The sequence below is a fragment of the Nothobranchius furzeri genome, chromosome 6, assembly GCF_043380555.1.
Source record: "Nothobranchius furzeri strain GRZ-AD chromosome 6, NfurGRZ-RIMD1, whole genome shotgun sequence".
Classification (NCBI taxonomy): Eukaryota; Metazoa; Chordata; class Actinopteri; order Cyprinodontiformes; family Nothobranchiidae; genus Nothobranchius; species Nothobranchius furzeri.
The window spans coordinates 37,839,747-37,865,448 of NC_091746.1; the positions used below are offsets into that span (position 1 = coordinate 37,839,747).

A 25,702-nucleotide genomic window follows, 5' to 3' on the forward strand; every position below is an offset into this window, starting at 1 on the left:
ATTAAAAGTAATTCTCATTTTTAACCATTAAAAAGCAAAACAAGAAAAATGTTCAAATGCATACATTTTAATACTGGTATGTAGTTATTTTATACATTGTAACCAGAGGACAGGATAACTTCTTAGGTGTGTTCTTGCTGTGTCGTATCTCTAATTCCATGCTGTAGTTATTTTTTAAAACACAGAGCAGTTTTGTTTACCTGGTTTCCCGCTACGTTTCGTTTGCGGCTGCAAACTTCCTCAGGCTGACGCTGATGGTGGCGTCACTTCCTTCTCTGTTTATCCACCACCATCAACGTGAAAACAGGTAAACAAAACTGCTCTGTGTTTTAAAAAAGAACTACAGCATGGGGACAGGATAACTGTTGTAAATAAACAGACATTTTTGGTAAAAATGTATCAAAATGACAAAGAAGTGAAGAAAATAAGTTGAGAAAACACGAAAGTTCATTACTGAAATATTATTCCATTACTGAGAGTCTGGGATGCTGCTAATGGACACAAACTTAACACTTTACACAAAATGTTAAGAACTGATGCGAGAAATTCAAGCTGATCTTTGTCATAGCATACTAATATTTACAATATTCACACTATCTACATCATCAACAGGGTTTCTGAAGTCCAGCTCAGTCCAGCTGTTCTTCACAACAGGATGCAGAAAAGAGCTCAACTCATCACCTTCTCTTCTGCCCGGTGAAGTCATCTGAGACAACATGGCACTGGACACAGGAAGCAGGTGGGGATGGGGGGGGGGGGGGGGGGGGAGTATCCACAACAACTATGTGGAGGTACAGGGATGAGTCGGCGTGGAGACACAGACCGGGGAGTACTGGATGGGTGAGTACTGGACCAGAGGGACGGCCAGATCCAGGTACTCCTGGAGAGGGTTAGATCACATGACATCACATTACATAATGTCACTGACATGATTAAAGACACTTACACAAGGCTGACCTGAGGACTCATTTTGAACAACAGCAGCTTTGTACTCTGGTGTTTCTGACCAATCAGAACTTAATGAGGGTTTAATGGAAGAGTGCCTTAAATTGACAGGAACATGAGTGTGGTTTGAGTAGAACACGCAGTGTGTTATTCTGTTGGATGTTTTAAATACACCCTCTAAACAAATGTGGATTATGTACGATGCAACAGCCTATAGGACCCATCAAAGCCTGATGACCATTAAAAGCCTCTGGTGTCTGGTTGGACTGAAAGAAGGGATTTGTATCCTGGTCTGAGCAGTAACTTGTTTTCTTTTTTTCCCCTGCTACACTTGCCAGTAATGTTTTCAACCTTTTCTTGGTAAAACTGTTTAAAATGTAAGGACTAATCTGGTTTATTTTAATTTTTTTACTTTCTTTTGCAGAAAATAATTAATAAAACTAAAATATTATAACATGAAATCTGCTTCAGCTGGTTAAATAAATTACTGCCGACACCACCGAGATTCAAACCCACGTCAGTTCGAGTCAAAACTAAGATGGCAGGCAGATGCCTCAACTACTGGACTAAGGTAGATAATACAGAAACTGATTTGCCTAAAGCCTGATTTATACTCCTCCATCAGCTCTGCAGGGGAGAGACGCACACACATTGACGGAGACGCTTTGCTCTTGGACTTCTCTGTCACCAGGGAAGCGTTGCAAAGCAATTCCCCACCAGGACAGCAGAGGGCGTAATGCTTTTCTGTGGTCACCTGCCATCATGACACTCATGTATCTGGTCCATGATAGTGTATTTACTAATGTGTTTATTTAGTTCTGAGACTTCATAACAGACAAATGTATCCTTCATTCTCCTCCACCTCTTCATGGGGTCGCCACCTCTAAACACACATTTCCCGTCATTTCTATCCACTAGAAAATGTTTGCTCTGTATTTTTGTACTCCTTAAGTCACGGGTAAACATTCATATTTCCGGACTTTTTTCATGACCGTGTCTGCCGCTAAAGATCTTTTTACTTTTTAACAGGCCAATGGCAGTGCTGTTGATGAATTTACAGGAAGCGATGTCCTGACCAATCACAAGCTTGCGGTCTCCGTCACTTTCATTGGATAATTAAAAAATTGGGCATGTCAGTCACCCTCTGTGAGCCCGTCGGAGAGCCCTTGTGCCAACACATAATGGCGTTGCGTGTCTCCACATCGACCCAGACGGAGAAGTATAAATCAGGCTTAAGATGCCTTTGTAGGCATGTTTTGTCGGAGTGGGCAAGGGCGAAGTTTCACTGAAACAAAGTGTTTTCTTTCCAGGTAGTAATTCATATTTAAGATAAATGACATCTCAATAGTGCCAACGGTAATATTTTGTCATATACTGTGCCTACCTTTGCTCTTAAAGGTTTAAAATAGCATGCACTCTGCTTGTTGATTGGAAAATTAAATGATAAAAATTTAATATGGTGTATTTTTGTAGATTAGCAATTCAGTTCACACGCAGTTTGGTGATAAGTTAATTTAAGAAACAAAAAACATGAGAAGCCTCTTGAGAGCCAAAAGAGTCGATGTTTATGAACCGTCGTTGTCGTCTTCCTCCGCTTATCCGGGTCTGGGTCGCGGGGGCATCATCCCAACTAGGGAGCTCCAGACCGTCCTCTCCCCGGCCTTCTCCACCAGCTCCTCCGGCAGGACCCCGAGGCGTTCCCGGACCAGATTGGAGACGTAACCTCACCAACGTGTCCTGGGTCGACCCGGGGGCCTCCTACCGGCAGGACATGCCCAAAACACCTCCCCAGGGAGGCGTCCAGGAGGCATCCTGACCAGATGCCCAAACCACCTCAACTGACTCCTTTCGATCCAGAGGAGCAGCGGTTCTACTCTGGGTCCCTCCCGAATGTCCGAGCTCCTCACCCTATCTCTAAGGCTGAGCCCGGCCACCCTACGGAGGAAACTCATTTCGGCCGCTTGTATCCGCGATCTCGTTCTTTCGGTCATTACCCAAAGCTCATGACCATAGGTGAGGATTGGGACGTAGATCGACCGGTAAATCGAGAGCCTGGCTTTCTGGCTCAGCTCCCTCTCCACCACGACAGATCGGCTCAGCGTCCGCATCACTGCAGATGCCGAACCAATCTCTTAAAATAGCTGGAGATCCCAACATGATTCCTGAGCTTTTAGAAGGTCTCTCAGGCTAAGCTGAATTACTACATTATAAATTAACTTTTGCACAATATTCTAATTTTCTGAGTTTCACCTATAAATAAGTCAAACTTTGGCATGGTGAATGTTTGAACAGTAGGTCCTGAAGTGTGTGACCATCAGGGAAAAAAGTGTCTGTCTCCTTTGAGCTGAACTAGCAGCTGATTGTATTGATTATTAATAATGAGGGATTAGCTGGAACACTGAGAACAAAAACTGAAGTAGATGAAGCCTGGCTCATACTGCTGTGTACTGTAGTGTACTGGTTGGCTTGATGTTACCTGATTGGTCATTAGAGAAAGTGTCCGATCTAGATCTTCCACCAGCTGTTGAAACGTTGGCCTGCGAGATGGAACTGCATGCCAGCAGTCCCTCATCATCAGATACCTGAGCAAACCCAGATGAGTTACTCTACAACATGACTACGAGCGACTAAACAGATTGTTTCACTGCGTTTGTCTGCTCACAGCTCCTGAGTGCAGGCAGAGGGCTTCTCCATGCGGTGTCCCTCCTTTAGCAACTTGAAGAGCTCCTCCACGGGGACACCAGGGTAAGGAGAGCCCCCAAGAGTGAAAATTTCCCACAACAAAACACCGAATGACCACCTGCAGCAGAGCACAGATGTATGTATTTAATGGTAATGATTTATTTTGTATATTGCAATAGGTGTTTCTGTTTTCAAGAATGCAATATTAAAATCAACTTAACCCTCCCACTGTCCTAATAGGTGTGACCCCGTGAGGAAAGTTGACCATTGAGCAGGGTTGATGGTTTATCCCTTGGGTCCACGTGGCAGGAGTGAGGAGTGAGCACCACCTCACCCCTGCCACGTGGACTTCAAGGGATAAACCATCAACCCTGCTCAATGGTCAACTTTCCTTGCGTGGTCACCCATAAAGACAGTGGGAGGGTTAAAGTACATATGCACACATCACCAGGGCTAATTTACCTGCAGCTCCCTTGAGGCTCATGTCCACATTTTATTTGCTGATTGTGCAAAATGCAAGCTGAGGTAGTTTAGGGTCGCAAGCATGGCCACTGTTCTTAATATTTAGACAACAATTTCTGAGACACATGGGCACTCTTATTATTAACAGGTCTGCTAACCAGTCTCTCCCTGTCTGCTTCTCTCTCATCCGCCAAAACGTGGAGCAACAGTTTGGTGGCTACATATTTAAACTGTATAAATAATCACGTTTCTCCTTATATACAGGTCAAATCTATCTGCAATTTTTATGAAGGCAAAAAAAATTCACAAACACACACATACACATCCACACATACACACACACAGATACACTGCTGCCTGTCTCTCTTTTTTCGCAGATCTTTTTCTTTTATTCCCCCCATTTAGATTTCGGCTGGAATATTTTCAACAGTGAAAGTAATGTTACACGTAACGATTCACATCCACCAAAAGATGGCCGGTCTGATCCACTGAGACACACACACACACACACACACACACACACACACACACACACACACACACACACACACACACACACGTTTGGCAGGTCTGGATCATGTTGTGGAACTAGTACTCATTCTTGTCATCTTCAGCATACCGAGATCTCAATGGCGGGGGCAGCAACCCCAGCAGGAAGCCCAGGCTGTCCTCTGCCCTGCCACTTTCACTAATGGGACATCAAGGCATTCACAGAACAGCCAGAGATATAAGCCTTCTAGAGCATCCTGGGTTAGCCCTGAGGCCTCCTGCTGCAGGACATGCTTGAAACATCTCCCCCAGAATGCACCCAGACCCGCTGCCTGAACGACCTCATTCAAAGAGCCTGTCCCAGGTTTCCAAACTTCTCACCCTATCTCTACGGTGAATCCTAAAGAGGAAACTCATCACTTGTATTTGTGATTGTGTTCTATGGGTACTGTCAAAGCTCATGACAACTAGTGGTTAGTGTTTTGAGAAGTATCTGACATGTCTATTGGTGAATTAAGAATAAATCAGAATCAGAAGGGTTTTATTGCCATGTGTGAGAAATCACAACATTAGGAAACTCCTGCGATACTTGGTGCACAAAGAAAGATAAAAATAAGAGATAAGTAAATATAGGAAGTAAGAATATAATCATGATAAAATAATAATAGAAAGTGTCAATAATTAGAGCAATGGCTACTATATACAAGACAGTGAAGGTACTAATCAGAGCAGATCAGTTCAGGTGCAAACAGAACACAGGGTCATGTGACTGAAACCAAGCGAATGGAGTGGGCAACACTGATTGGTTCCCTTCTAGTGGGTCAGTGTCTGTGTCCCCTGACAATCTGCTGTATAAAGCTAAAGTCCCATTGTCACCATCACATGTTGGTGAAAGTACATCTCCGTATTTGGCCCATCCTCCTGGGGAGCAGCGAGCTGCAGCAGTGGCTACGCTTGGGAACTATCAGAAGGATTAAGAACGCTAATCTGAGCTCTGCTGCTGATAAAACAATTGAATACGGGTCCACCTGAATAAATGAGACTCTTGTATGTTTAAGTTACAGTGTGATTGTGCAGCAAACCAGAAAGAGAGACAAGTCCAATCCAGTAGCGGGCCGATAATTGTTTCAGGCTTTTCCTCTCCAAACAAGCAGCTCTTGTAACTCGCACATTATCCAGATGGTTTGGTCTGGTTTCAGAAATACAATGTGAAAGTAAACCAAACGAAAAAAAGGTGTACATTTTTTGGCATTCTACCAAACTGAGCCAAGTCATCCCAAATTACACTGGTGTTAGCCTTAGAAATAACATGATCATAGCTTTAGTAATTGAAATCCAGTACGTATAAGGGACTGTATGAGTCCAAATCTTCCTTAACTGCATTGATAGAAAATGTTAATGTATTTGCTACAAGTCCCTATCATCTTTTTTTGGAGTTTAAAAAACTAAAATACACAGATTTCTGCTCAACAAAACCAGAAATAAAGTATTTTTCTTTCTTTTTCTTTTTTTTTTTTTAGAAATTAAGTTAAACCTAGATTAAAGCTTTTTTGCAGTTTTCCCCTTTCAGAAATGATGTATGATTTTTCTGAAATCCGTAAAAGTGATTATCTCATCATGTACTGTGATCAAATGTAAGCAATACGTCTTTTTTTTTGCTAACAACGCCCCCTGCCCCGCAGAGCTCCGTGCAACAGGAAACTGAGCACCGACCAGAACTAACCAATAGCGTTAGACTACTGCTTACTTGCTTCAAATTTAAGAAATACCTCGATTGATGCAGAGTTGATGAACTTTTCACAGACAAGAAAGTCTCTAAAATATAAATATATGAGAACGCAGCATGACATAAGGATAATACTCGTAAAACAACGTGTTTTAGCTCTGTCGGCTACAGAAGCACAACAGAAATGTGATGTCACCATCTTAAACAAACCGAGGAATAGACTTTTTGTGTGATATGCTTGTCAGCCACTAGATAGTGCCATCGGATAAGAGAAATACTCTGGAAAGAAGCTTTAATTGGATGTGGAGTGTCAGATGGTGAAGGTTTGTCTATGGACCAGTCTGTCTGTGCCAACTGCTGCCAGATCTCTAGACTCCCATTCATCTCAAAATTCATCAAGAAATTCTTCCGCAGCTTACTTCTCACCTCAGTGAGTCATGGGTGGGTGTGACCAGTACTGCCCTTGCCTAGTTTAAATTGTACCTCACCGATTGGTGTTTTAGCATCCATATTGAGGACTGCTCTATTCCCGATGTCCTACTTCCATGGAGAGTGCCTCAGGGCTCTATCCTGGGTCCTCTCTTTTTTTCAATCTACATGCTCCCTCTCAGAAAATATGATAAATGACCCACACTTGTATGGCGCTTTCAGAGTCAGAACTCCAAAGTGCTTTACACTACATTGTATCATTCATCCATTCACATACACATTCCCACACGGGTGGTGATGAGCTACCATGTAGCTACAGCTGCCCTGGGGCACACTTACAGAGCCAGTCACGGAGTCAACTACCATTTCTATGCAGACGATTGCCAAATTTACCTACAGTTCAGTCAACAGCACTCAACTTCAGTTTAGTCAGAATGCCTCTGTGAGGCCTCTGTGAGGTCAAAACCCGGCTCTCCTCTAAGAAGAAGACATCCTTCTCAACCCCACTAACACAAATGATGCTTCAGGTGTCCCCACTCTCCGCTCACTCAGTCTCAAATTATCACCAGCCTGGGTGTGAAACTCGATTCCAACCCCTCTATGACTTTACATGTCAACGCCACTGTCTTACTTTTTTAAACTGTGCTGCATCACAAGTCTTGAATCCATCCTCAAAGTAACGCATGCATCTTGCGTCGTTCATGCGTTCATTACATCCAGTCTAGATTACGCCAATTTTGTGCTGATTGGGATTAATGCATCAACCTTAGGCATACTAGAAAAAGTTCAAAATGCTGTGGCCAGATTTTTAACCAATACCGACAGACGCATGCACATCACTCCTAATCTTGTTGATTTACACTGGCTTCTGGTTAAATTTAGGATTAATTTCAAAGTCTTGCCTTTTGTGTATAAGGCTTTGAATGGCCCATCTACTCAAATGGCCCATATCTTGTGATATCTCTTAGCCCTTTCAGTTTTATTAGTCATTTTTAGCTAGTTTTAATAGTTTTCTTTCCTCTTTAATTTTTTTTGGCATAGGGATTGTACTTGTTCTCATTGACTGCCGTCTTTAAACATGATTTTTGATGCTTTGGTTTTTATGCATTTTATAGTTAATTCCTTAGATTTATGCTATTTCTCTGTTGCATCTGAGCCTTTGGCTCATTTTGTACAGCACTTTGGTTAGCTGCCATGCTATTTTTAAACTGTGCTTTATAAATAAATTGATATGGTATGCAGGGTTCCCACTCTTTTCTTGAAATAATTTTCCAGGACTTTTCCAGGACATTTTCAAGACTTTTTCAGTGTACAAGTCAAGTTATCATAACTGCGGTTTGCCGATATCCCGATATATTTAGAAACAGATATGATATTGTACCTACCCACACCGTTATTTTGACAATATATTTGTGGAAAGATTTTTGTCTTTCACAAGCCCACCTGCTTTCCTCTACTTACAATGCAACACAACTAAAACAGAAGTTATTCTCTACTTTAGTTCATACCAGAGGTGTGACATTGTGGCATCATCAAGTCATCTCCATGTCCTGTTTTTGTTCTGCTCAGCAACTGAATCAGGTTAATCCACTGTGCTGAATGAAATCGTCGTCGTCTTCCTCCGCTTATCCGGGTCTGGGTCGCGGGGGCAGCATCCCAACTAGGGAGCTCCAGACCGTCCTCTCCCCAGCCACCTCCACCAGGACCCCAAGGCGTTCCCGGACCAGATTGGAGATTCAACCTCTCCAACGTGTCCTGGGTCGACCCGGGGGCCTCCTGCCGGCAGGACATGCCCGAAACACCTCCCCAGGGAGGCGTCCAGGGGGCATCCTGACCAGATGCCCAAACCACCTCAACTGACTCCTTTCGATCTGGAGGAGCAGCGGTTCTACTCAGAGTCCCTCCCGAATGTCCGAGCTCCTCACCCTATCTCTAAGGCTGAGCCCGGCCACCCTATGGAGGAAACTCATTTCGGTCGCTTGTATCCGCAATCTCGTTCTTTCGGTCATTACCCAAAGCTCATGACCATAGGTGAGGATTGGGACGTAGATTGACCAGTAAATCGAGAGCCTGGCTTTCTGGCTCAGCTCCCTCTTCACCACGACAGATCGGCTCAACGTCCGCAGCACTGCAGACGCCGAACCAACCCGCCTGTCGATCTCCCGATCCCCCGATCCCTCAGTACCCTCACTCGTGAACAAAACCCTGAAATACTTAAACTCCTCCACTTGAAGTAGGACCTCTCTCCCGACCCGGAGTTGGCAAGCCACCCTTTGCCGGTCGAGAACCATGGTCTCAGATTTGGAGGTGCTGATCCTCATCCCAGCCGCTTCACACTCGGCCGCGAACCTACCCAGCAAGAGCTGAAGGTCAGAGCTGGATGAAGCTAGGAGGACCACATCATCTACAAAAAGCAAAGACAAGATTCTCCTGCCATCAAACTCGACACACTCCACACCACGGCTGCTCCTAGAAATTCTGTCCATAAAGGTAATGAACAGAACCGGTGACAAAGGGCAGCCCTGGCGGAGTCCAACCCTCATCGGGAACAGGTCCAACTTACTACCGGCTATGCGGACCAAACTCACGCTCCTCTGGTAAAGGGACTGAATGGTCCTTAACAGAAAGCCACCCACCTCATACTCCTGGAGCGTCCCCCACAGAGTGCCCCTGGGGACACAGTCATAAACCTTCTCCAAATCCACAAAACACATGTGGATTGGTTGGGCAAACTCCCATGCCCCTCCATCACCCTTGCAAGGGTATAGAGCTGGTCCAGTTCCACGGCCAGGACGAAAACCACATTGCTCCTCCTCTATCTGAGATTCAACTATCGATCGGACCCTCCTCTCCAGTACTTTTCCAGGGAGGCTGAGGAGTGTGATCCCCCTATAGTTGGAACACACCCTCTGGTCACCCTTCTAAAAGATGGGGGCCACCACCCCAGTCTGCCACTCCACAGGAACTGCCCCCGATGACCACGCAATGTTGCAGAGACATGTCAACCATGACAGTCCTACAACATCCATAGCCTTGAGATACCCAGGATGAATCTCATCCACCCCTGGGGCTCTGCCGCTGTGTAGTTGTTTGACTACCTAAGCAACTTCTGCCCCCGAGATTGGACAGTCCATCCCCATGTCTCCTGGCTCTGGTTCCTCCTCGGAATGCGCATAGGTGGGATTGAGGAGCTCCTCAAAGTATTCCTTCCACCGTCCGACCATAGCCCCAGTTGATGTCAGCAGCTCCCCATCCCCACTGTAAACAGTGTGAGCGAGTTGCTGTCTTCCTCTCCTGAGGCGTCGGACAGTTTGCCAGAACCTCTTTGGAGCTGATCGATAGTCTTTCTCCATGGCCTGACCAAACTCCTCCCACGCCCGAGATTTTGCCTTGGCAACTGCCACTGCTGCACCCCGCTTGGATATCCGGTACCTATCTGCTGCCTCCGGAGACCCACAGACCAGCCACGCCTTGTAGGCCTCCTTCTTCAGCCTGACGGCTCCCCGAACCTCTGGTGTCCACCAGCGGGTACGGGGGTTACCACCACAACTGGCACCGGCCACCTTGCGACCACAGCTAGCAACAGCCGCCTCAACAATCGCAGAGCGGAAGAAGGCCCGCTCGGAGTCAATGTCCCCCACTGCTCTCGGGACACGGTCAAAGCTCTGCCGGAGGTGGGAGTTGAAGACCGTCTTGACAGGGTCTTCTGCCAGGCGTTCCCAGCAGACCCTCACTATGCGTTTGGGTCTGCCAGGTCTACGCAGCATCTTCCCCTGCCATCTGATCCAACTCACCACCAGGTGGTGATCAGTTGACAGCTCCGCTCCTCTCTTCACTCGGGTATCCAAAACATACGGCCGTAGGTCAGATGATAAGACTACAAAGTCTATCATCGACTTGCGACCTAGGCTGCCCTGGTACCAAGTGTACCGATGGGCATCCTTATGTTCGAACATGGTGTTCGTTATGGCCAAACTGCGGCTTGCACAGAAGTCCAATAATGAAACACCACTTGAGTTCAGATCAGGCGGGCCGTCCCTCCCAATCACACCCCTCCAGGTCATGCTGTCATTGCCCAGGTGAGCATTGAAGTCCCCCAGCAGGACAATGGAGTCCCCTGATGGAGCACTATCTAGCACTCGTCCCAGGGATTTCAAAAAGGGTGGGTACTCTGAACTGGTATTTAGCCCATAAGCGCAAACTACAGTCAGGACCCGTTCCCCGACCCGAAGGCACAGGGAAGCTACCCTCTCGTCCACTGGGGTAAACCCCAACACACAGGCAGAGAGTCTTGGGGCTAGCAAAAAGCCAGTTTTGAAAAGTTTTGAATTGGCACCGTCTTCCTGACATCACTCACTCCTGCCTATAAAGGACACAGAGACATATTTTGAAAGATTGTTACTGTTTATACAATAAATTAGGCCTACTTTTCAAACCTTAGCTCTTTCATATCTTTCATATTCTATGTATTATACTTACTGTACACACCACATTACACTTTACTGCTTATTCCACATAGTTGGATGTTAAACTGCATTTTGTTGTTCCAGTATTGGTCATTTTAGGTTAGTCCAGTCATCCAGAAACAAGATTCAGGATAGATGACTAGGCTAATATCTCCCGCTAACACCACAGACATATTGGACCTGAAAAATATTTTTTTCTACCTCAGAGATAAGTACTTGTAGTTGTTCGCTCCCTTTTTAATCTGGACTGTACGTAACATTACTATGATAAATATATAGTTACCACTTAAAATCATTCTAGTTATTAATTTAGCCGTGTTGAATTCAATTTAATTACGTTAACAACTTTGTTCAATGACCATGCCTGTCCAGTTCTCACTGCCACCTGGCTGCGGTCTGTGTAGCTAGCTAAAAACAGTATGAACAGCTGAGGCTCTGTCCTCTGAGCACATACTTAGTATTTTGATAGAATCAAATGCATGACATTTTTATCATTCACATATTTTTGTTTCTGCTGTTGGACGATAGAACAAGTATGAATTACTGAGTGGAGCGCGGGTCCGGTAGACTACCTGCTTTCCGTTGCTATCCCGAAGCTCTCCTCAAGTTCACTCGTCTCATCGCATGAGTGAAAAAAACAAAAGCTCTCCGCTGCTCCTTTGTCACTCAACAGAGAGAAGGAGAAAAACCTCTCGCTCTATAAACTGCGATAACGCAATACTCGCGAACCGAGTCGCTACTTTTGGCCCTTCTTTAGAGAAATAAATCTAGGGGTGAAAAATCTGTAAATCTAGCCAAAAAGACAGTTGGAAAAACAGAAGTGGAACTGGAACTGAAGGGGATTATGCAATCTGATTGGTTGGAAGCGTCATGTGGGGCGCTGTGCCAGCTAGATGCAGAAATTAAAGGAGAAGCGCTACAGCCCAATATTGCCCAAAATGTTTAATCCATTTGTTTATCCACAAGGATGGAAAATTATTTTCCAGGACAACTCAAAAATTTCCAGGACATTTTGCAATTCCCCCCATTTTCCATGTGTTTTCCATGACTGGAAAATTGGACTATCATTTTCCAGGTTTTCCAGGTTTTCCAGGACGCGTGGGAACCCTGGGTATGGCATTGTATTAAACAACATTTTACTTTGAAAAAAAATGTGAAAACATCTTGGAGCATTTAGTTGTTTTCAAATTCTGGATTAGTACTTTAAATGGGTAAAAACTTTATCAGACATCAAACAGAACTGAAGGACTCACACGTCACTTTGGTGTGTGTAGATGCGATCAAACAAAGCTTCAGGTGCCATCCACTTCACCGGCAAACGGCCCTGTAGGCATAGCAACACATCAGCACTGCCCCTCGTTGGGATTTCATCAAGGTTACATCTGTTAAAACCATTCAGCCTTACATTAGTAGTCTTCTTGTAGTAGTCGATGTGGTGGATGTCTCGAGCCAGACCAAAGTCAGCAATCTTCATCACGTTGTCCTCAGTGACCAGCACGTTCCTGGCTGCCAGGTCTCTGTGAATACACTGAGACGCACAAGTGACAGCTGAGTCAAGAGGAAATAATCCAAGGTCAGTTAAGAGATTCCTAAAAAAACAAACGCAACATCCAGAAGATATCAGGTCAAACAGGATCCTCAGACAGAAGCTGTTTCACATCACAAACTAAATGGTGCGTTCATGGAGTCCAATGAAGTGAGGAGAGTTCAGACCTTTACAAGAGGCACATGGCACAACACAGGAGAAGCATTTCTTCGGTCCAAAACCTAATTCTCCAGCAAAGACAGGACATGATGTGCATTTGAGTTCACTCATATAAAATAAGTCTAACTTGGAATGCTGCAGTTTTCCATTTAAAGTAAAACATCTCAACTCAGACTGGAAAACAGCAACGTGACATGGATGTTTTATCTCCACAAATATCTCAAGCCCACATAAGTTCTGCTGTGTGGTGGAGTTGCTAATGCTAACAGTTAGCTTCTACTAGCCAAGACGTTCTGTCAATCTCCATCTGATGCCTTCCTCGTCATGAGTTAAGATGGGTGAGTCCATGAACATTAATTGAAAGTGTGGCGTAGATTTTTCAGGCTTTTCTAATCTTAGCTTTTCACCGTCTATTTTCTTTCAGAAGCTAATGCAGGAGATAGGTGTAGGAGACTATTTTCATGTTCAGTCTGCATGAAAAACTCAGAGTGAATGAATATAATTCAGAAATGATCATTAAAAATAGTTTATCATGTGGGAATTTGTTTATGTTAATCGCTGAATGTGAAACTTAACTGATTGCCGTTATGTGTCTTTGTTAGTGACTGATTTTATTCATCGTCGTCTGAACACCTTAAGATTAAAAATTAAACTAAGTCAGATTTTAAACATAGAATTCACAGAATTTAAATGGGTGTTTGTTTCCTCGAACCCAGCCCCAGATTCTGATAAAAAATAAATATATAAATGGTCCAGCAAACTGTTGTATTATGGCTTGACTGATGCAAAACAAGGAAAGAAGGTCAACAACAGATTAAGAGTTGAATATGGCCACACCAGGCTGACGCAGATGAATAAAGAAGCTGCAACAGGGACTGAGAGCTGTAATTGACACTGGATCAGGAAATCCCAGTTATAACGTACAGTTAAAAGAAAATTGGGTGATTTTTTTTATCATGATTATTATGTGGGGAATTCAAGTTCCGTTTAAATGACAAGCTCACTTAAAAACAGCGATGGAACTGCTGAAACTTTTACCATAAAATCCATTAAAACCAGTCATTGTTTCATCATAAAGGTTTTAAATCTAAGGTCAAATAAAAGAAAAGTAAAAATGTGTTTTTGTCACCTTTTTTGAAGCAAGGTATGCCATTCCTCGGGCCACCTGGTATGCAGCAGACACTAGCGCCCTGATTTCCACACTGCCCAGTGCAGCCTGCTGCAAGCCGCTCCAGCACTCCGACCCAGCCAGCCGGCGAGCACGTAGGTACTCCCTCAGATTCCCCTGAGAGGCGTACTCCACTATCACATACAAAGGGCCTGTTCCAGGTCAGAATGACCCAGCAAGCACAAAACAATCTCATTAATGAAAAGAAGCATCCCACATATCTGTACCAGTAAGTGGCTACAACACTCACCATCCTGGGTGCAGGCGCCTAAAAGGTTGATGATGTTTTTATGTTTCCCGATCGTCTTCATCATCTCCATTTCAGAGATCAGGTCAGACAGGTCTTTCTCTGTGGCATCCGCTAAACACAACAAGTTATCACCACTGCGACAACGTTCAAACTATCTACAGTCGCTTTAAGAGGAAACTACACAAGGCTAGCTGAGACACCTTACATAAAAATCACATCTTCTTCTCACCTTTCAGCATCTTCACAGCCACTTTGGAAAGGCGAGTGGGTTTATTTTTGTCAATCCCAACAGCTTCAGCGAGCACCACCTGACCAAAGCAGCCTTCTCCCAGAGGCTTCCCCAACGTGAGACTGAAAAACAACAAACTGTGCTCGAGTCTCCTCTTAGAGGTATGTGACTTCTGTGAAAAGTAAACATTTATAAGAGCACTGGACTTTTAAAAACTTCTTTTAATAGCAATGTTCCTGTTTAGTTACATTAGGAACAATGGGATCAACGAGGGCTTCTTTGCTGAAAAGCCTAACCTAAATATTAACTTCAGACTCTCCTTCTAGGTGTACCAGGTTCTCAGCTTTTCAAACATGTGTGTGTCTAGTTTATTTTGGGATGTAGGGGAGGCCAAAGTTGCAGAGGTAATTCACCCTTTTTAACTTCAAGAGTTACAAGAATTTCTCAGAAAGTTACAGCTAAGCATCTCCATCCCTCCATCCATTTTCTGAACCCACTTTGTCCACGTAGGGTCGTAGCGCGGGGTGGGGGTGGGGGGCTGGGGGGGGGGGGGGGGGGGGGGGGGGGCTGGTGCCTATCTCCAGCAGTCAATGGGCAATCAGGCTGGGTACACCCTGGACAGAGAGCCAGTCCATCGCAGGGCAACACAGAGACACACAGAACAAACACACACACACACACACACACACACACACACACACAATTGTTACAATTTTTTCCCTCAGGGTTTTGGTTAGTTTGTGAGTTAGGTCCCATGTCATTTGTCATCATTTCCTGACACCTGCTACTCATCTGCTAATCAGCCCACTTGTTGTCTCTCAGTAATCAATCATTTCAGTGTGTACATTTTTTAGATTCTTTCAGATTTGTCAAACCCTGATGTAGCTCCCGTTTGTCTTCACTGTTGTGTTTGTGTTCTTCACATCCTCTTGTGCTTTGCATGTTTCTTTGAGTTTTGCTTTTGCTGCCATGCAATTTTTATTTTCTTATTTAACTTTAAAAACTATTCATATTTGAACAAGTATATAGAGGAAAATAGATGATTTATGTGGGTGTCTTTTATTCTAAGGAAAATTAAATTGTATCAATTGTAAAAAGATGTGTTTTTTTTCCCATATGGTTTGTTGGTTTTTGGTTTTTTGGTGACTTGTACCATTTTGTTTGTTTTAATGTAGGTTTTGTGTTAGATTTAGTAAACAAGTAAAAATTACTTGTATAAAGGGGTAGGGACATATAAGTTTCCACTTCAGCCTACTCCTTTTCAAACAGAGAAGAAGGGATGATGATATGTATTTTTTCTGTTAGTCGTATTTTAAAAAAAAATTATGTGTTTTCTTTGTTTGAAATAAACTAAAAAAAAATATTTAATGTGCATCAGATTCTTTACTCTGGGTACAAATAAAACACCACATCATGACTGGAAATGGCAACAATCTTGTCAGACCTGAACACAGAGCTCACCAAAGCCTGCCTATAATGAAAGAGCATGGATGTTGACATTGGATTTTAGTCATGCTGGACAGGTGGGAAGGTGAAGCATTGTAATACCGATCACGTGGCAGTTCCCACGCAGAATCATAAGGAAGTTCGTACTCCGCCACTCCTGCCAGGACTGTGGTAGCTGCACTGGAGAGACGGGACTGACGCATTAAACACACCAACTGCAAGGAGGAGGAGGACTCAACTGATACCTGTAGACAAATGTAAAGACAATCTGATTGTTTTTGTTTAGGTGGAGGAGGAGGGAAACAGGAAGAAGAACAGAGAGCTACTGTCTCACCTGTCTCCTCATTCGAAAGCTCTTTGCTAGTTTTTGCACAGCCAGGTGGCTGTTGAAGTCGCTCTTCTTCGTGGTGCAGTAGAACCTATAGATGAATGCTGAGGCAGTGAGGATAAGGATGATGATGAATCCAATGCAGTAGATGAAGATCTCCAAGTACGTCTGTGATGGAACCGGTGAGGGTGGCAGCTCTGAGATAAGAAAAGTCACTCTGAGCTGAGAGGAAGATTCTGGAGCCTTCCTATGATTGTGGATTCTATCTAGACATACCGTTGACCACATTAAGCCATGCTGAGTGGTGGGACACACCAATGGCGTTTCCCGCCAAGCATGTGTATTCTCCAGCATCATCCAGAGTTACGTTCTTCAGAGTCAAAACCTCCATTTCTTTATCGGTTGAGTTCAAATTTGCTGTCTAAAAAAAGACAAATTAACAAAATGAGATGTTTTTGCCCGATTCCTGCTTCAATTTTAGAAAACTGTTCAAACTGGTAATAACCTTCCACCACTGCTTGTGTTTGGTCCATTAGAGGTTCTAAAACTAAGCTGCAGCCAGTTTTCTTTAGTAATACGAGGTAATATGGAAATAGCGTGTGCTGGAAGATCCAAAAAGAGCCACAGAAGTGGCAATAGTTAATCACTGTAATGCAAAAGTGAAATGAACATTTTTATTCTGTTTGGCTACAAGGAATACCTTCTGTAAACCAGGACCCGTCAATCCTGGCCTTAGAGGGACAGTACAACACATTATTTATGTTTCTCTGCACTAAGATACCTGGCTTGAATCAATGTATGATTAACAGGCTTCTGAAGAACATGAGGACATGCTAAACAGGTTATTCAATCTTTGAATCAGGTGTGTTGGAGCTGGGGAACAGCTTAAACATACAGGACAGTGGTCCTTCTGGAACACAACTGAGTAGCCCTAATGTAAACTCTTCCTCTGCCCTTCCTGTTGCTGTATTATTTTATGTGCAGTGGTATGTAATGTTTAGGATGAAACCTACAGGAAGAACATTGTCTATCAGTGTAATAGCCTTCTCCTGATAGAAGGGTCTTCTACTTGTTTTTGCGATCTTTGCAGGTGCCAGTAGGTGGAGCTAATCAGTTTAAACCCGGGCATACGCTAATGGTGTGCATCTCTACCTGCCTCACGATTCGACCCGATTCCGATTATCTGCCTAAAGATTCGATTTGAGTCTGAAATGAATCACTATTCTTCACACAAAAATTTTCATTACTTAATAAAAGCAGTAGAATAGTTTTCAATTTCTTTTTGATTTCGAAATCCCTGAAAAACAGAACATTCATCTATTCACTATAGTGAGCAATAATTTTTAAAGTGTGCTGCCTATAATTACTTAAATAATATAAGAAATAATGTTTTCGGTAGAGCAGCTTTAAGATAGAATATTACTGAACTTAAAAATAGTAAACAAATACTGTGTTAAGTGATTCTTTCACATCCAGGATCCCAAAACCGAAATTAGCACAGACATCCGATTTAAATGTAACGGGTACATCTTTGATTACTGGTAATGTTGGCCCTGTATCCCTGTCTGCCTTTTCTGTTTTAAATTGGCGCTAGGGCAACACAGTGCGCATGTCATTGCAACTCTGCCCCCAGAAGTAATTATAAAACCTCAAAACTTTATTGTCCTGCATAGACATAGACCAGGGATCGGCAACCTGTTCCCATCAAAGAGCCATTATTACCCGTTTCCCACAGTAAGGAAAACACCGCAGCAGTCGCGGTGATGTGGGCGGGGCCTACCCTCAGACAGCAGTGAGCTGCTCACAACAGGTGACAGCAGCCGGTACCGGTCGCTCGTGTACGTCAAAGTTATCTTTCATAAGAAGATAAATAAAACGATTTATATAAAGTAGATCCAGAAGTTGTAGCCCGTCTCTGCCGACAATATTTTGATATTTTTCACCCTGTTGGTGGTTTGACTGAGCAGGTGCCACTTTTGTCATACGTTTCTTTTTAAAACATGTTTAGACTGTTCAGAATACAAATGCAGGCTCTGTCATGTTTGATTGTTGTAATTAAACTTTGTAGGTGGGGAAGGTCAGAAAAGGATCCGATCATTTTGTTTTTCCCTCATTTACAGCGACGGAGATAACGGTGCAGTGCGCCTGGCTCTGGTGTTAATCAAGTTAAATTATATCTATTTTCATAAGAAAACAGAACAATTAAAAGCAGGGCTTGTGTTGATCGGATAGTTCCCGTATTTGACCGTTTATTTTGACGGAGAAAGAATAGAAAGAGTTACCCCGACGCATGCAGACGAACTGACACTTTATGCGTTTCGCACATCGCAGATGTAGCTAAATCACTCAAAAGATTCCTATCTGAACATCTGAGCTGGACGCTGCTCAGCGCAGCTCGCTGTCAGCGCGTAAGTAAGGTGCACAGCGAGCTGAAGATGTGGAGAGGGGCTTGGAGCGCGTCGCAGAACCAGAGCGCATGCAGGAAGATTCCTCCGACTGAAGAGAGACTTGTCACTTAGAAAATGTTCCCTGATTATGAAACTTTGGCTGAATAGTGATTGTTCCTGTCTCCAATGTGGCGACACATCCAGGAGCCGTCTGAGGAGAAGCCCAGAATCTCACATCCTCTTCAGCTCAGAAAGCGCCTATATGATTACGCACAAGCGTGACACGTCAACCCGGTCTCACAGTAAGACCGGGTTGGAACTGTTCAGGTTTACGCAGTCAATCTTTACATTTACAATTGGCATACAGATGTAAAATTAATGCAGTAAAATATAAAGCATTTTATTTAAATATCCATTCATTATTTTACAAGCACAGAGAGCCACATCAGATGGATGGAAGAGCCGCATGCGGCTCCAGAGCCGCGGGCTGCCGACCCACGACATAGACGTAGGGAGAAAATCTCATTATGACACGTTGCTGCATTGATGCGGAATCATGCACGGCTGAATCGCGATGCATCTTAGAATCGATCATTTTTCCCATCTCTAGCATACGCTATGCAATTTTTGACTGATTTGAGCCAATTTTCCATTTGTACATCATTTAGTTGCAGAGGATATCAACAAGTAATTAACACCTACACCAATTCCCAATCAGCAATCGTATGGTGGCCCAAAAAATCAAACATGAAATTTCGGTCACCTCTTGTCAGGATATCATAGCCTGGCCTGCCAGACTCCTCCTCTGTTTAATTCTGCACAGAGAAAGAGTCTGGGAACTCTCCGATTCAAATAACCCCACCCCGTGAGAATTCTAACCGAGCCAATCAGCTCTGAGTATCGTACATCACACACCATAACGCCGAGTTTGTCAGTTCGTCATAAACATGATGACTGAAGTGGAGTTCGCTGCGGCTCTTTCCTTTGTTCTAAATTATTTGAACATGTCTTTAAAACCCACAACAACTAGAAGCGCTAAAAGCATTTCTTCTAAACAAAGATGTTTGCACAGTCGCCAGACTCCATTTTTACTACAGCTAAAAAAAACTACAGCGTCGCCGACGTCACACACGGCGGCGCTGTTACTCATAAACAACGAAGACAGCGGCGCAGTTTGCTGCGACTCTTTCCTCTGTTCTAAATGACTCATCTTAAAAACCACAAGTAGAAGCGCTAAAAGCATTTCTTCTAAAAAAAATAAAAGATGTTTGCGCCGTTGCCAGACACTTTTTTTTTACTACAACTAGAAAATTACAGCATCGTGTGGTACAGTTGGGATTTCCATCTTTTTTCTGATTGGTCATTTTTGAGCTGCCTAGTCCCGCCCCTCATGTGCCTCTCTGCCTGTGAGTACCTTTCTCTGTGCAGAATTAGAGGACGAGTCTGGCAGGCTAGGCTAAGGATATCACATTGTTAAAGCAGCGCCATGATCCAAGTTTACATGATCCTCTCACACTGCACAATCGCCATGTAAGCACCGTTGTTTGCTTTTTAGCATTATATCATTCTTGGGCAAGTGGTTCCTCACTTCCGGGTTTATCTTCTCCTTCGTAGTTCTGGATTCAAGAGATTGACAGTTGCACAAGCACCCAAGCATCAGGTTGTTCAGGGTGAGCACTTAATTTGTGGGCTGTGAATTACTGAACCCTGCAATACAGTTACACAGTTTGAGCGGAAGCCGATTATAACGACTGAAAATACCATGCAGGCTGGCAGGTCTTCCCAGAGCGTAACATCGAGCTGACGACTTCTGCCCGTGTCTTTTACAAGACACACCTTGCCGGCAAACCAGCGTAATATTACCGCAACGGTGTCTTATAAACTCACCATGCCGGCATGGCGATGCGCAAATTTTGCGCCATTCGTTCCGCCTTGCTTCCATATTGCCGTAGTTGTCTGTCTGATCGCTTCTAAAGGACCTAAGGCTCCCTGATGCCGCTTCAGCGTTGTGGCAAATTGTTGGCGTTGTTTAGTTAAAATGGCTCCAGATGCTCTTGTTTGGGTTCCTTCTGACACTGTTTTGTTTTAGAGCCCATTTGTGTTTTGCTTTGCTCACAAAACTCTGCAACAACTTTTTTAAAGTCATTCATCAACTGGTATCCTGACAACACTAATTCCCACATCCCACAAAAGCTTTGTTGATTTAGTTGTTTTTTTTTTTTAATTTACCTTTCGGTGGAAAATCCTCGTCTCTCCTTTTTCATGGCTTTTAAGTCAGGTTGTGACAGAAGATAATAGTGTGTACCCCAGTGTGATTGGAGGAAGGCTTTACAGTGTTTAAAGCACGAACATTGTCTAGCCTTACTGTTTGTTCACATTGGCTGTGACTCATTTACAGCAGAACAATGCTACAGCTGCATTTTAACAAAATGTCCTCTCTGATTTTAAGCTACAATAATCTTTTCAGGAGCTTTTAGAAGGACATCTTTTCTCAGTACCTCACTCACACTGCTGGAACAAGGCTCTAAAATATTTGTGGGGACATTTTGTATCTGTACTAAGAGGCCTGACAGACAAACATGCTCCACAACAACCTATAAGACCCGTTGACTTGGAAGCGTACAAGAAAAACAGTCGTCACTCCTGACAGTCTATGACTACCGCTGCCCTTCAGTAAAGAAAGCGAGTGAATAACTGATGAGATTTAAACATCAAACACTGAGCCACTTCAGCCTCTCTAATAATAAAATAAAGCATAATGATACACACATGGCTTCTGGCTGGGGACCAGACACCAGACCACACTGCCTGACTGCCTTTCATCACAGCACACCACAGATGTGGTCTGACAGAGTGCCGTCAGAGACAAATGAGACCAGTGCAGTGAGCAGAGACCGAATCAGCCTCTAGTGAAGACACGTCAGTAAATCATTGACACGGTCACAGACTCAGGATCAGCTTAACGCTGCTTTCTACAGACATCGGGGTTAGTTATGAACTGATTTAAGTGGAGATCATTGTTCAAATGATCTACAGGCTCTAAACTGCACCAGCTGTTACAAGAGCCTACCAGTAAGTGTGCATTTAACCATCTGAGGTCGTCAATACCAAAAGCAGCAGAAAACAATTCTGTATGGTGTAAGTGCAGATAAAAGCAGCTAGATTTAAAATATCTGATGGGTATTTGGCTGTATTTGATTTAAAAGAGTCAGATCAGGCTATTTAAAATCTTTGAGGGCAAATGTAGACATAAAATAATATAATAAAATACTACCATCTGCACTATTGAGATGTTCATCCATTTCTATCCATTGCCGCTTACCCGGCGTCGGGTCATGTGGGCAGTAGCCTAAGCAGGGAGGCCCAGAATTCCCCCTGCCCAGCCACTTGGGCCAGCTCTTCTGGGGAATCACAAGGCATTCCCTGACCAGGTGAGAGACATAGTCCCTCCACCGTGTCCTGGGTTTACCTTTAAGTCTTCTTCCAGTTTGACGTGTCCGGAAAACCTCAACAGGGAGACGTCCAGGAGGCATCCTAACTAGATGCTCGAGCCACCTCAATATGCTCCTCTCGATGTGGAGGAGCAGCAGGTCTACTCTGAGCCCCTCCTGGATGACCAAGCTTCTCACCCTATCTCTAAGGGAGAGCCCAGACACCTTGCACATTAAACTAATTTTGGTTGATTGCATCCACTATCTCATTCTTTCGGTCACTACCCAAAGCTCATGACCAAAGGAGAAAGTAGGAACGTAGATCCACCAGTAAATGGAGGGCTTTGCCTTCTGCTGACTCAGCTCTCTTTTCACCATGACAGATAGGTACAACGCCCACTCCACTGCAGACACACCACCAATCCGCCTATCGATCTCGCATTCCATCTTTCCCTCACTTGCGAACAAGACCCTAAGATATTATAACTCCTCCACCTGGGGCAGGACCTCGTACCTGACTCGGAGAAGGCATTCTACCCTTTTCCGACTTAAGACGCAGATTTAGAGGAGCTGATTATCTGAGGATCAGACCGCCAGGGTCTCCACCTTCGGCTACCTCCCATCACACATTGCACCCGGCTCCTTTGGCCCCTCCCACAAGCGGTGAGTCCATGGGAAGGGAACCCACGTTTCCTCTTCAGGCTGTGCCCAGCCAGGCTTCATGGGTGAAAGCTCGGCCACCAGGCACTCGCCTACGTGCCTCACCTCCAGGCCTGGCTCCAGAGGGGGACCCTGGTGACCCACGTCCAGGCGAGGGAACACGATTTCCATTTATATTATTCGTCATAAAGGGTCTTTTTTTAATTGAGATGTCATTTATCTTAAATATGAGTTATTTTAATCAGTCTGCATTTATACCCAGAAATGAAATGGTCTGTTTCAGAGGAGCTCTGTCCACACCCGCTCCGACAAAATGCAGCTATAGGAGCTGACGCTAGTTTAACTTTTGGTGTCGGCAGTAATTTATTTAGTCAGCTGAAGCAGATTTCATTTTTTTAATATTTTAGTTTATTATATTTATTTTCTGCTAAATATTTTGTATCTCTAAAGATCTTTGAATTTGCTCATTTCCAAGCAGCATTTTAGTTGATTTACTCTGCTCACCTCACGTGGACTCACACTGGCTAAATAAACAAATGTAAAAAAAAAAAAAAATAAAAATACAGATTAGTCCTTATATTCTAAACAGTTTACCAATAAAGGGTTAACACATAATGCTGGAAAATTTAGCTGAAAAAGGAGGAAGAAAGCAGCGACCAGGAGTCAAACCGGTGCTAAACGACATGCTAGTCTGGCCCTCTGATCACTGGACTACCAAGTCTTACGAAAACAATAGTCACCTAACATACATATCCTGAGCTGACCATTACATGCATCTTTGTGGACAGGATGCATGGTTTTTACAGCGGCTTTTGTCCCCAATGATGAAGTAATTTGTCAGAATATCCACTCTGGTACAGGTGGAGGTTTAAAGCAGTCATCTGTAACATGAAGATCACATTCTCAACTGCAGCATGAAATCAACAACTCTATTCCCACAACTAGGAGAATGTGATCTTCTTCCAGGAGAGGAGGGTTTCAGAGCTGAGACTAGTTTCAGGAGGAGGAGAAATGCCTGATGACACAATTGGTTTACTTTCTTCAGTAAGAAATCCTGAATTTATTTTATTTTATTTTTTATTGAACCTGAGAAAGGAAAATGCATGAATTAATACAGCCAAAATGGGTTTGGGGGTATTTGTCATGAGGAAATGACAATATCATATGTAAAAATCTCTAAAAAGGTGGATTTTTCATTATTTGGAACCTTTAATGCCAGATTCACATCATTTAAATTTTACTTAATCAGAGACGATTTTTGATTAATGGGTACATCATCAGACGACATTCTTGAGGGAAAGAAATTCCTGGTGTGTACCGGTATCTGACAGCCAGTCAGGTCTTCCCATAGAAAAGAAAGAAAACAATCTATTATATAGCGCCTCTCAAGACAAAAATCACTAGGTCCTTCATGAAAAATAAATAAATAAATAAAATGTACAATGTAAATATAAAAAGTATTTTTTTAATTATTAAAAATATGTTTCAAATGAGAAAAAATAAAAATTGCGATTAGAAAAAAATGAAGGAAAGGGACAGAGAAAATTAATAAGAGGGAAATAAGTGGATCCCGGGAAAGGCAGAATAAGAACAGAATAAGGAGAGGGTGGTGATGAAGGTCACACCAAAACCAGCCTTAACAGGTGAGTTTCCTGCTGCTTTTTAAAGGAGACCACTGAGTCCACTGATCTCAGACTCAGGAGGTGAGAGTTCCTGAGTCTGGGGACCACAGCAGCAAATGACCTGTCTGTCACTTTTAGTCTTCAGCCTGGTGCTGCACAACCAGTAGGCTTTGGTCACTGGACCTCAGGGACCTGCTGAGGGTGCAGGGACTCAGAAGATCACCGTGTGGGTTGTGTGTGACTCAGGATGTTGTAAGAATGTACACTTTGATTAAACTTTAGTGAAGATGCTCACTCATCCAGGACATCCTAAGATGTTTGTTTAGGAAGGAAACTAGTTGAAATAGTGTCATCTGATACACAACAAAGATAAATGTGCGTGAGAACAAAAGAAGAAAAAACAAACATTACTTTGTGTGGGGGGTTTGGGGTTAATCTAATGTTTACAGGTTATTTCTGAGGAAAAAAATGGAAGTCAAGATTGTGAAAAACCACTCAAATGTCTCCTCTTCTGAAAAAACAGCTAACAAACCACCTTAATATAACCACCTGGACAGGATTGTGAATATGTAGAATAAAAACCCTCACTTCCTGTGTGCTGAGTTTACCTTGAGAACCAGAATGTGGGGATGTCCGTCGGGTCCCTCTCTGCTACCATTGACACTGATGTGTTTGAACCACTGGATGTGAGGCTGTGGGTCACTGAACACTCTGCACACAAACGCCACATCACTACCGACAACTGCAGTCTGATTGGCTGGCAGACCGGCCTGCAGGATCGGCCTATGAGGAGAACGTTCTGGAGAAAAAGTAAATAAATCTGTATCAATGTGAGAGGAAGGCTGAGGCAGTGTCTATAGTCTGTTTACTGATACAAAGACTGAACTGAAAATCAGTTATGTTGGACAAAAACATCTCTGCAAACAAATGTGAACTCAAGAAAATCTAAAATGGAACAGAAACATTTGGTTCTTTATGACAAAAAACCTCAACAGTTATTCATGTTGCAACTGTTTTTGTTTTGATTAGCAATAAAATGTGTTTATGCAACATGCTGCTTAAAGGGGGCATACATAGTATAACCTTTTTCTATCAGCGGTGTAACATCCTGGTCCTGAAGAGCCCTTATCCACCAAGCTGTAGCTCTCTCCTTGCTGAAACACACCTGATTTAATATTGTTTCTTATATAGTTAAATATAAAACAGTTCTGGGTTTTATCAACATTTAATTCCTTTTGTGATAAGAATGACGAACAGTCACACAAAAGTCAAATGTT

At 43.5% G+C, this 25,702-nt stretch overlaps 1 protein-coding gene across 3 annotated transcripts in view; it reads right to left on the reverse strand.

Moving 5' to 3' along the window:
- Window positions 1-744: 744 nt before the first annotated feature.
- fgfr1b (fibroblast growth factor receptor 1b) overlaps window positions 745-25,702 on the reverse strand; it is a 48,943-nt gene continuing 23,985 nt past the window's right edge. For 2 of the 3 annotated variants that reach the window (XM_054744025.2, XM_015973834.3), the window contains exons 6-17: window positions 25,034-25,224; window positions 16,602-16,746; window positions 16,332-16,522; window positions 16,100-16,242; window positions 14,552-14,673; window positions 14,323-14,433; window positions 14,034-14,224; window positions 12,605-12,727; window positions 12,453-12,523; window positions 3,608-3,745; window positions 3,422-3,527; window positions 745-880 (exon numbers count right to left, since the gene is read on the reverse strand). In XM_054744025.2, the coding sequence (XP_054600000.2) occupies window positions 782-880; window positions 3,422-3,527; window positions 3,608-3,745; window positions 12,453-12,523; window positions 12,605-12,727; window positions 14,034-14,224; window positions 14,323-14,433; window positions 14,552-14,673; window positions 16,100-16,242; window positions 16,332-16,522; window positions 16,602-16,746; window positions 25,034-25,224 (1,631 nt within the window). In that variant the 3' untranslated portion in view covers window positions 745-781. Of the gene's footprint in view, window positions 881-3,421; window positions 3,528-3,607; window positions 3,746-11,015; window positions 11,097-12,452; window positions 12,524-12,604; window positions 12,728-14,033; window positions 14,225-14,322; window positions 14,434-14,551; window positions 14,674-16,099; window positions 16,243-16,331; window positions 16,523-16,601; window positions 16,747-25,033; window positions 25,225-25,702 lie in introns of those variants that run through there. The other variant, XM_054744027.2, reaches the window with a different exon arrangement.